The sequence below is a fragment of the Schistocerca piceifrons genome, chromosome 5 (assembly GCF_021461385.2).
Source record: "Schistocerca piceifrons isolate TAMUIC-IGC-003096 chromosome 5, iqSchPice1.1, whole genome shotgun sequence".
Classification (NCBI taxonomy): Eukaryota; Metazoa; Arthropoda; class Insecta; order Orthoptera; family Acrididae; genus Schistocerca; species Schistocerca piceifrons.
Genome location: NC_060142.1, coordinates 32,033,153 through 32,046,024, shown reverse-complemented (window position 1 = coordinate 32,046,024; position 12,872 = coordinate 32,033,153). Strand labels below are relative to the sequence as shown.

At 44.5% G+C, this 12,872-nt stretch overlaps 1 protein-coding gene across 1 annotated transcript in view; it reads right to left on the bottom strand.

The window, feature by feature from the left end:
* LOC124798538 (inactive dipeptidyl peptidase 10) overlaps nt 1-12,872 on the bottom strand; it is a 1,422,769-nt gene that overhangs the window by 497,827 nt on the left and 912,070 nt on the right. The window contains exon 4 of the mRNA XM_047261988.1: nt 12,187-12,338. Coding sequence (XP_047117944.1) covers nt 12,187-12,279 — 93 coding nt within the window. The 5' untranslated portion in view covers nt 12,280-12,338. The remainder of the gene's footprint in view (nt 1-12,186; nt 12,339-12,872) is intronic.

Sequence of the window (12,872 nt, the reverse complement as noted above, 5' to 3'; positions counted from 1 at the left end):
ACCGCTAGGTGAACCTCTTTCAGCGTTTAACGTCCCGTAAGTCAAAATATTACTTATCTCATGGATTTGCGTACCACATGGTGGGTAGAGACTTTAAGCTGTTTTATTTGATCTGATGAAAGAGGGCAGTATCTGTCTAACTTTCACGAGACATGACTATAGTTTTACCTGATAACGTAAATTATACTTATTTTATTTAGTTTTGTGAAGTTTGCATTTTTTTATTTTAATTCTGCAGAACCATCGCTCTTGTGGCAAATGCATGCAGGACTTTCTTGTGTTGTGTTTTCTATATTATACGTGAAAGACGTATCTAGTTTTTTGAATACACAATTACATTGATTAGTCATTTCCTCATTCCTGATAGTTCTATTCCAACAAGAACCATATCTGATAGGTAGGGAACACGTTGCCATTCAGTTGAACTTTCAGAATGAAACTTCCTAGATCTGAATAATGTAATCCGATTTTCATGTCTGGTAAACTGACTATTTGGTGGCACTCTTGATCATCACCTTTCACCATGTTAAAATATCTAATATGTGGTTGAATGGAGAATAATATCGTGGATAGTAGCATTGTCTGTAATAGTCAGAAAACAGGTACATTCACATCTATATTTAAATATCATATTAATTTTCCACTCCATCTCTACTTTTGTATAGTTCGTACGTGTATTACTTACTATGAAACCGTTGCTTTTACATCAGTCTCATTTGCACAAACATTAGTTTATACTTCCATCACCCGTTTAAAATTGAACTACGTTCAAATGATTTTTATACATGAAGTTCGAATTTTTAAGGGGAAGGTGGCGGGAGAGTTAGTGGTTTTCACTAACCAGTTTTCATCACTCGTGCGATAAATTCCCGCATCCTTAAACGAGCCTACTTTTTCTTTTTTGGAACTGGCTGTGCTGTCAACAAGGCTCCAGTTACGGTGTCTCCTTGTCATTTTTAATCAAATATCACTAATGAAAGAATGTACAGAAAAGACATTGTTTTTATAGTAGAAGTATCACAGAAGATAGCTCGCCCAGCTAGCCACACGGTCTGATGCGCTGCTTCCTGAGCAGAAGGCGTACCGGTCCCCGGCACGAATCCGTCTGGCTGATATGTGTCGAGGTTCGGTGTACCGGCCAGCCTGTGGATGGTTTTCAAGGCGATTTTTCATCTGCCTCGGCGAATGAGGGCTGGTTCCCCTTATTCCGTCTCAGTTACACTATGTCGGCAATTGCTGTGCAAACACTGTCTCCACGTACGCGTACACATAATTACTCTACCGCGCAAACATTTGGGGTTACACTCGTCCGGTGCGAGACGTTCTAGGGTGGGTCCACTGGGATCCGAACCGCACAATAACCCTGGGTTCTGTGTGGGGCGGTGGTGCGGTGGGTGGACTGCTGTGGTCTGAAGTGTGGTTGTGGACCACTGTGGGCTACGGCAGGACCAAGCCTCTCCGTCGTTTCCATGTCCCCGGTTCAATACACACGCACACAATAAACGATCATAGAATGACGATCTATGAGCAGTGGTCAAATGGACGCAAAACCTAGGACTTGAAATTAAATTTTAAGACTTCACAAGTAATCTTAAAATTCTATCAAAAATTAGTTAGTTCTGAATTTCGAGGAACAACTGCTTCCTATACTTCTCGGCTGTGTCCGAATGTCATTTCAAAAAACTGTGGGAACCTCGTGTGTAACTCGTGTGGATCAGCATCTCACTTGAGCATATTTCCAAAGGGTGTGAAACCTAAACTTGTGCAATCATTCGTTCTTTCGAACGGCCGCTATTGCTTTGTAATTCACCACAGCACAGCAGTGGATAGTCTTAGTCGGTCATGAATACCCGTGAATGCTTGTGTTCGTCATATCTGCAACAACCGTCTACTTGAGCCTGTTAATGTTTCATACCGCGAGTTAGTAACTACCATACGGTACGCCTACTTCGTCGGCTTCTCAGTGCGCGCACACACCCCAGCACCTCGTATCAGACACAGTTCATCTGGCATCTCGTCGCAAACGAAACACAAGTTCTCACATATAAAGTATCAGTATCCTACCTGCGCCCATCGGCAAAGAAAATAGCTTGCAGACTTCTTCTCAGTTGCTGCTGTCTGCCTTTGGAACAAGCCACACTTGCGCTCTAAACGAAGTTCAAAGCCCTGTTTCACTTAAGGAAAAGCTGAAGGATGTACCTTTGTCAACTCCATCAGTTTTAGTTAAAAAATTAATGAACAAGGCCATTTTCGTCTCTGTCAAACTGTAAGGTATATGTTGTATAAAACATTCTCGGACTTGTTGCTGCGTCAGTTCAGGGTAAAAACCTCGATCTTTCGACGGCTTCCACAATCGTCAGGAGCAACTGACTGTCAAAATCGCTGCTGTGGTGGCCTTCTATAGCCAAAAGACGGTTTCTAGTTGGTCGGTAGTTACGTCGTCCTGTAGCAGATGGTGTCAACGAGTGCTCTCCCTCTATAGCGCAAACATTGAAACGAATATGTATGGCTCCTCTCTGAATCCAGAGCTCGCTTCCATGCACTTCTAAGACTACATCAGCCGTCACGGTTCAAGTTTTTCTCACAAACTCTTATTTCTACAGCCTCTTTAATTGTAGAGTCCCAGTACGTGGGAGGCTGGAAAAACTTATGTTTTTGTTAACAGTATTTCTCCAGCTCACGATTTGTAATACGCCGTTGATGTTCTGCATAGCGGTTCGAAACGGTGCGGATGGACTGACCGTTGTAAATGCATACGCATTCACATCGGATGTAGTAAATTCCAGGAATCCTGAGGACAGGACTATTCTTAACAGGGCGTAGCATCTGTTTTATCTTCTTCGTAGGTCAGATCTCATACCTTATCTTCCCAGGACTCTGAAATTTTTGCTGGATGTAGCGCCGCAGAAGGGAAGGAATACAATAGGTGGCCCATCACGCGAGTTTTCATTTCCGCGTTTGCTTTTCTTGGTGAATGCCGACTTGATATCACGTGGACCATAGTCAAGCGTATGCTTCCACCCTTGTCTGGTGATGCTTCTTTCCATTTTCGCCTCTCTTTAACTGTCACGCCATTCTCTTTCCACCTTTCTTACTTATCTGAAGTATACACTGATGCGCCAAAGAAACTGGGTATTTTACCGTACGACCATTCCATGGCGTACTGTGAGCATCAGGAATCCGGTAAAATGCCAAATCTTCGACATCGCTGCGGCCAGAAAGAGACCCTGGAAGAAAGGGACCAACAACGACTAAAGAGAATCGTTCAACGTGACAGAAATCTAACCCTTCCGCAAATTGCTGCACATTTCAACGCTGGGCCATCAACAAGTGTCAGGGTGCGATCCATTCAACGAAACATCTTCGATATGGGATTTCGGAGACGAAGGCCCACTCGTGTACCCTTCATGACTACACGACACAAAGCTTTACGCCTCGCCTGGACCCGTAAACGCCGACATTGGACTGTGGATGAGTGGAAACATGTTACCTGATCGGACAAGTCTCGTTTCCAATTGTTTCGAGTGGATAGACGTGTACGGGTATGGAGACAACCTCATCAATCCATGGACCCTGCATGTCAGCAGGGGACTGTGCAAGCTGGTGGAGGCTCTGTAATGGCGTGAGGCGTGTGCGGTTGGAGTGATATGGGACTCCTGATACGTCTAGACACGACTCTGACAGATGAAACGTACGTAAGCATCCTGTCTGATCACCTGCATCCATTCATGTCCACTGTGCATTCCGACAAGCAGTTGCAGCAGGACAACGCGACACTCCACAAGTCCAGAATTTCTACGGAGTGGCTCCAGGAACACTGTTCTGAGTTTAAACACTTCCGCTGGCCACCAAACTCCCCACACATGAACTTTATTGAGCACATCTGGGATGCCTTGCAACTTGCTGATGAGAAGAGATTTTCAACCCCTCGTAGTCTTACCTATTTATGGATAGCCCTGCCGGATTCATGGTGTCAGTTCCCTCCAACACTTCCTCAGACATTAACAGAGTCCATGCCACGTCGTGCTGCTACACTTCTGCTTGCTCGCTGGGGCCGTACAACATATTACATACGTGGACGAGTTTCTTTGGCTCTTCAGTGTATCATATCCCTTTCTCTCCTTCCTTCATCCCTCCTCTCACAATCGCTGCTAAATTTGTGAATTAATAAAAGCTCAGCTTTTTTGTATTACAGTTACTGCTACTTTTCACTATTTATGTTAAAAATAATTATAAATGTTGTATCCTACATGAAACGTAAGTCTTTGTATAAAACGAGTGTCGTTGCAAACATAATGTAAAATATTTTTGAACAACTGTGTGTTACACTGGCTGCTGTAATTTAATTATAATACCCATCCCACCGCTGCCCATATTCTGCTGTGGAGCCATTTTTAAGTGAACAGCCGAACCCTTCAAACTGACACATATGGGTTGTAGTAAAAACGTATGTACGTCACACATTATTAAGATACAGCTGAGAGGCCGCACTGTAAGATAAATTGTACGACACCACGTGTTACGTGCTGCTATTCACAGTTGCAGTGAAAACTGGAAAACAAAACAATACATTACTTGATCAAAAGCGTCCGTGCATCACTGTGTAATGCAGAATTGACCGCTAGATGTCAGAAGAGATGGAGCCGCCAATATAAAAGAATTGTGTTGTCAGTAGAAAAAAAAAGTAACAGCAGAACTGGCCGGTCAGGAGTGCTCAGTGATCTCGGACGTGGACTGTTCATTGGATGTCATTTGAGTAACTAATCCATCAGAAATATTTCAGCACTTCCAAAGTTCCCGAACTCGACTGTTGTAGTGCTTGTGATTGTGGAGCAGAAACGCAAAGGAACAACCAGAGACAAATCAAAACCAGTCAGACCCCATGTACTGACTGCCAGGGAATGCCGAGTATTGAGGAGGGAGTTTGCAAAAGCCACACGAAATCAGTGGGAGGAGTCACTCGTGAGTTGCAGAATGCTATCACCAGGCCAGCTAGCAGGATGGCTTAGCTGTGGGCAGGGAGTTACAAAGAATAGGGTACAACAGTCGAGCAGCTAATGATAAGCCACACGTTATTGTAGTGCTAAGAGGTACATGAGCTGGTGTAAAGAGCGACGTCACCGGGCAGTGGTTGGCTGGAAGCGGGTGATTTGGAGTGATGAATCACGCTACAACCTGTAGACGTACGATGAAAGCGTGTAGATACGTCGAATGCGTGGGGAACGTTACCTGTCATCATGTGTAGTGTGAACTATGGACGGGGTGGTGTTACGGGACGAGGGTGTTTCTCTTGGTTACGGCGTGGTCCCCTTACTGCGCTGTAGAAAACGCTAAATTCGGCAGGATATGAACACATTTTACAGCAATGTGTACTGCGTACAGCAGAGGAACTGTTAAGAGACGATGACTGCGTGTATCAGCATGACGATGCACCCTGTCATAAAGCAGCGTCTACGAGGCAACAGTTTGTGGACAGTAACATTCCTGAAATGGACTTGCCTCCCCAGAGTCTCGACCTGAATCCAGTGAACACCTTTCGGATGAGTTAGGACATCGACTTTGCTCCAGACCCTAGCGTACAAAATCACTATCTTCCCTGTTTACGACTCTTGAAGAAGTATGCGTTGCCATTCCTCCACAGACATTCAACAGCCGGTTCTACAATATTGCTGAACTGTGTGGGACCAGTGCAACGTAGGACTAGCGGGGGATACTGAGCGTATACAGAGAACTGCAGCACCAGTGGTCACAGGTTTGTTTAATCCGTGGGAGAGTATCACAGAAATACTGCAGGAACTGAACTGGAAGACTCTTGAAGATAGACGTAAGCTGTCCCGAGAAAGTCTGTTAACAAAGTTTCATGAACTGGCTTAAAATGGTCACTCCAGCAATATACTACACACATCCCTGTGCATCGCTCACATAGGGATCGTGTGGACAAGATTAGAGTAATTACTGTACTACCAGACACATTCAACCAATCATTCTTTCTGCTCTCCATAGGTTAATGTAACAGGAAAAAAACCTAACAACTGTTTCAATGGGAAGCGTACCCTCTCCCATGCACCTCACGGTGGTTTGCAGAGTATGGCTCTTGATGTAGATGTAGATTAATATCCAGAAACTTCTGAACAGATTGTATGCTCTAATACACATTATGACGACCACTTCTGTATTTGAGTTCTTCCAAAAAACGTCTTTCGCCTGTGGGCCTAACTGTAACTAAAATAGTATACAACATGTAGAAAGCCTGGTTGGATTTAAATGCTACTAACAGGTCCCTTTTGGCGCGTAAGAGTCAACTGAATTACGTAGTCTGCCTAAACCTGCTTTCCCAAACCTCTTTCTGCATGTTGCAAAGACCTGATGGCATATCTACATCCATGCGTGAAAGTGCATCCATTGTTACACGAATGCTACCGACTAATGCTGAAGTTTTCACTCACAGAGGTGCTTTCCAATGCGAAAGACGTCTTCATCTGTGAATACCATAACTCGCGCAGCTCGGCGACAAAGTAGTTTAGAGAAAAACAAAACATAGCATTTGGCAATTTACTGCAAAGAACACCTCAGTGTTTTAAATGAATAATATGAACTAATGTCTTGTCTTTTTGACTTCAGAAGAGGAGACGATAACAACAGTAATAAACGTGATACACCATTAAACGAAATATGTTGTATTTGTACGTTAAAACAGTTTACGATGCAGACAACAGTGGAGGAAAACTGAGGTTTTATGGACTGATGGTATAGTCAACCAATGGAAAATGTCATATCTAACCAAAAGGATGACGGAAGCACTACTTAGTAATTCAGCCAATGTAATCAGGGAAGGTTCTTCTCAGTCTGGATAAATCACATATGGGGTTCCCCAAGGTTCAGTCTTAGGTCCGCTATTGTTCCTCATGTCTGTAAATGATCTTCCATCCAATATGCAACAAGTAGAATTATTTCTCTCTGCGGATGATACTATTATTGCCCTGAATACATACAGCAACAGAAGAAATGGTAAACAATGTTCTTAAAAGTATCATTGGTTCTCTCCAAATGGTCTCGCTCTCAGTTTAAAAAAGGCACAAAGCCTTCAGTTCTACATGTGCAGAGGTACTGCCCAAATGATATGTGTAACATATTTTGAGGAAATGCTAAATAAGATGGAAACTTCCAAATTTTTAAGTGTCCATACTGAAGAGAATTTCATGCTGGAAAAAGCACATTCTGGAACTGGAAAAACAACTTAGTTCAGCTACATTTGTGCTTAAAATCATTGCATATCTTGGAGACAGACAAATCAGTAATATTTAATATTTTAAATATTTTCATTCAATAATGTCATATGGAATAATGCTCTTGGGAATTCATCTTTAAGAAATAAAGGATTACTTGCTGAAGAGCATGCTGTAAGAATAATATATGGCGCTCAACCACGATCATCTCGTAGACATCTGTTTAAGGAATTAGTCATTTTGACTACTGCTTCACATTGTAATTATTCCCTTAAGAAGTTTGTTGATGTACACAGTTGCAATACCAGAATAAAAGTAACATCTGTTATTCCACACTAAAGGTTACCTTAATACAAAGACAGATGGACAATGTTTCGGGTTTTGGTAACTTATGCAGTGATACAATATGTGTGACAGACACCAAATAAAATTTGAAAGCAAAGTCGAAAAGTGTCTCTTTGACAACTTGTTCTGTTCCAAACAAGAATTTTTATTATTGTAACATGTGAAAGTACCATAGTAGGTAGGAATTATTAAGCGACATATGTATAACTTTTTTAAAGAAAACACTTGCAAATGGTCAGCATGGACCATATTTACAAAAGATATGTGACGTGAGTATAAAATGATTCGTTCCATATCACTGTGATCTTTGTGCACACAAACCATGGAATATGAAACAAACAAACTAATAAAAAGAAAATAAAAACCTTGCAGTCACAATTCTACCACAAAAGACATGTCGTTGAGTCATCAAAGAGAAGTGTTGCTGGGAGTGAGGATGTTTACGTTGTAAAACTGTAATTTTTTGCCAATCTTCAAATCACCTGTGGCATGGAATCTTATAGTAGACGATGACTTCTCCAAAGAAATACTTGTTTTTCCCATCGCAGTTTCTGCGTCATTAATGTGCATAGAGAAGTCCAGCAGAATCGGTAATTATGCTCCTTCATTCTCATTTAATTTCTTGACGTGTATTCGTCCTTTCAGAAAAGTTATTTTCGAATATATTTCAAGCTTCCCTTTGGCCACCGTCTATTCATCCATTTTTGCACCCATAATTGCAGTTTTCTTCTTTTGTGTTATTCATTGTCATGGCACAAACTGTTAGGCCAAAAAGTTTCGAGACTGCGGTAATAAAAGGTAGAGATAAGTTAGGATGATTGTTAGATGCTTGGGGTGTCCAACATGAGTGCAACGTATAGAATATTCATACAGCTATCTGAAACTGAAGGAAGGCCCTTTTTGGGTGATGTTCATTTGGCATGTCACATTTGCACCTTCATGTACTGGCAAACCACTGGAGAACCACTCTGCACTCTGTCGTTTATGGTAGGTTCATACTGATAACAGCAAGTTTTATCCAGAAAAAATTTGTCTGCATTTTTAATTTCGATCAAGTTGCGGTAGGCGTCCACACATCGTTGTTTCTGTTCTGGAATCAGGCAGTGTAGGACAAACTTTATATAATACTGTTCTCTTCTTTAAAATATTGTGGAGAACGTCTTGAACATTTGATCTTCAGTTCATTGATTCTTTGCGATCAATTACACAACAATGTTGACATACTATTGTAGCACCTCCACTACTTAACACAGTCTGCTGAGAAGTGACCGATCAAATGCATATCTGTTGTTTACAATTTGTGGTATAACCCAAAAATGGCGGTGCTACACCACAGTGGGTGTTGTGGACTGACAAGAAAAAAATGGTTCAAACGGCTCTGAGCACTATGGGACTTAACATCTATGGTCATCAGTCCCCTAGAACTTAGAACTACTTAAACCTAACTAACCTAAGGACATCACACAACACCCAGCCATCACGAGGCAGAGAAAATCCCTGACCCCGCCGGGAATCGAACCCGGGAACCCGGGCGTGGGAAGCGAGAACGCTACCGCACGACCACGAGATGCGGGCGGACTGACATGACAGCCAGTCCACAGTGACGGGTAACCGAAAGGCACGCGCTTAAACTCACGCAGGCTGGCGTGAGGTATGCTTCATTAGATACATAGCCAAGGATAATTGACGCCTTGCTAGGTCGTAGCAATTGACTTAGCTGAAGGCTATGCTAACTATCGCGTCGGCAGTTGAGAGCGTAATTCTCAGTGAACCATGGCTAGCAACGTCGGCTGTACAACTGGGGCGAGTGCTAGTAAGTCTCTGTAGACCTGCCGTGTGGCGGCGCTCGGTCTGAAATCACTGATAGTGGCGACACGCGGGTCCGACGTATACTAGCGGACCGCGGCCGATTTAAAAGCTACTACCTAGCAAGTGTGGTGTCTGGCGGTGCTACACCACAGTGGGCAACGCACATCTGTAGCACAGGCGTTAGCGATGTCTCTCTGCAATCCGTAGCGACGAATGGGAGTGGCTGCAGAAGACACGCCCTCTCACTCAGCGCAGCAGCACCCCCTCACGGAGGTCAATATACAGCCGAGCATGGAAGCGCTCTGCCGCAGTTCGTGAAGCAGTCGGCATCATCGAGTCTCAGATGGAAATGTACGTTCGTAAACACTGAACACTGTACTTCAAGAGAAGAGTTCTTCATTAGTGCATCAAGTAATGCTTCAATAGTCAATGACAGTTGTAAATTATCAAGCAGTCTTGTGCTAGAGGACTGTATCAAGTTAAGTGAATCTTTTTATTCATTCATATAATAAAGTGAACTAATATTTTGTATGTTGTAGTTCTGGTGAATCATCTCCCAGACCAATCAAAGAAAACACATTTACGGCTAGACAGTTGTAGTTTCCTCAGTTCATAACACAGTTATTAGTTGAAGCTGCTACTGTAGTTATTGAGCTTACGTGCCAGGAATGAAATCAGTTCTTATAATTTTTCGGGTGGACTGTTTATAACGGGTGGACCGTTTATAATAGAGCGGCCACAGAGAAAGCAAGGAGTGCTTAGCCCTCGACGTCATGATAAATACGTTTGCAGAACTGCTGCTTGTGGGTCTTCCACAACCCGTGACTTTTACCGTTCACCTAAGCGCGTCTTTTGTTGCGTGTTTTACGGAACTTGTAAATGAACATTAAGACGCTGGTTAGGTGTAAGCGATTAAGAAAAATAACAGCTGAGGCAACTACACTGGTGTCGAAAAGTAAAGCAACAAACCGCTGTTTCCCTATTCGGTGTCTAATTCACGATATAATCCTACAAACTGTGGACTAGATATGAAACTTCCTGGCAGATTAAAACTGTGTGTCCGACTGAGACTCGAACTCGGGACCTTTGCCTTTCGCGGGCAAGTGCTCTACCATCTGAGCTACCGAAGCACGACTCACGCCCGGTACTCACAGCTTTACTTCTGGCAGTATCTCGTCTCCTACCTTCCAAACTTTACAGAAGCTCTTCTGCGAACCTTGCAGAACTAGCACTCCTGAAAGAAAGTCGTGCTTTGGTAGCTCAGATGGTAGAGCACTTGCCCGCGAAAGGCAAAGGTCCCGAGTTCGAGTCTCGGTCGGGCACACAGTTTTAGTCTGCCAGGAAGTTTCATAACAGCGCACACTCCGCTGCAGAGTGAGAATCTCATTGTGGACTAGATGTCCGTGCGATCGTGTTCTGCACAGATCGCATACGGGTCAGCGGAGGATGCCTACGATGACAGGTACGAAACGAGGTACTGTCTGCCAGCTCCACATCCATAATCGCTGTGTATGACGTTAAAAGAGGTGCAGTATGGCACAGAGAAGACGCCTACCAGACTCTCTGTGATGGAGGGCCATAGAAAGAAAGCAACCAGGACAGTCGCAAACTGATTTGGTCCGATGGCTTGATGTGAATCGTTCCGTTATTTCACGGATGTGGGGACATTTTAGAGAGACCGAAGCTGTACCCAGGAGACCAGGGCAGCACCGACCATGTGTGATTCCAGAAGAGAGAACTGTTATTTGGCTGTATGGGCAGGGCAGTATCATCTTAGTACTGCACAGAAACTGACATTTGAGCTCCCAGCATCCACTGGACGTGTGTATAGAAGACATTGGCAGAGTAGCCTTTATTGTCGGAGACCTGCTGTATGTCTACTTCTAACGATCCTTCACAGAAGGGAACGTCTAGAGTGAAGTCATACCACAGGACGGTCGAACATTGGGACAATTTGTTGTTTTCACAGACGAATCCCGATTTAGTCTGGAGAATGATTATCGATGGCCACATCTGGAGAGAACTTGGAACACAATTTCAGGTTCAAATGGCTCTGAGCACTGTGGGACTCAACTTCTGTGGTCATAAGTCCCCTAGAACTTAGAACTACTTAAACCTAACTAACCTAAGGACATCACAAACATCCATGCCCGAGGCAGGATTCGAACCTGCGACCGTAGCGGTCGTGCGGTTCCAGACTGTAGCGCCTTTAACCGCTCGGCCACTCCGGCCGGCCACAATTTCAGGACCCAAACAATACAGAGAGAGACAGGTATCGAGGATGATCCCTAATGGTGAGGGCAGGGATTATGTTTACCGCACGAACCCCTCTTCTTGAAATTGTACAGGTGAATCGGCGAGGTTTAACTGCTGTCAGGTATCGTGACGAGATGTTGGGACCGCACTTGCTATTGTTGTGGGGCACTGCGGGACCAAACGTCGCAGTGATGGACTATAAGGCTCGACCTGAAAGAGCACTGGTGGCTGATGTTTTCTTGGAAGTGGAAGTTACTGCACGCATGTCGTGGCGTGCTCTCTCTGGGATGCACTAGGGAGACCGCTTGCATCACGTCAGCATCCACCAACCGCTCTGCAAAAGAGCGAGCAGCTGTGCAGGAAGAATTGGCGTTACTGTCTCAACATCATTCATGTTTGCGTTCTGTATTCATTACTATCATCTGTTTATACTACTTTGCGGGAACATAAACGCAGCCTTGCAGAACTTGCTTTCGTCGCTTTAGCTGTGGACGGCAGTGTGCGTAGAGAGGGCGCGCTGAGCAGCGGCTGGCGGCCGGCGGCTGCCTACCTCGACGCTCTTGGAGCGCGGGTCGGCCACCTGCACGGTCTCGTCCGGCGGCAGGCGCCACGAGTTGCGCTCCACGTTGACGTTGGTGTGCATGGCCGCCGCTGCCGCTGCCGCTGCCGCTGCCGCCGCTCACTCGCCAGCTCGCCGGAACCCTGCAACAGACAGCCAACGCACTCCCGTCACCTGCAGTCGGCGCCACAAGACAATCACAACTCTCGGGGGCAACGGTCACCCGCGACACGGTCCAGTTCGATCGAAGTCGAAGGATTGTCGTAAGCAAGCCGTAGATTCAACAGCAACGTAGCAAACGTCATATGTATGAATGCGTGGTGTCTGTTCCTTCGGACATGCACTGAAGCTTCAGAGAAACTGGTATAGGCAAGCATATTCAAATACAGATATACCGGGTGTTCAAAAAGTCAGTATAAATTAGAAAACTTAATAAACCATGGAATAATGTAGATAGGGCGGTAAAAATTGACACACATGCTTGGAATGACATGGGGTTTTATTATAACAAAAAGAAAGTTCACAAAACGTCCGACAGATGGCGCTGGACAGCAAACCGTCAGTGACTACGCATGACGGACGTGTATAAAAGGAGCTGTAATGAGAGAGAGAATCCCCAAATTCTATCAGTCCCTCCAGATCCTTGAGCGTCCTGCACTCCGCCTCGCCTTCCGTAT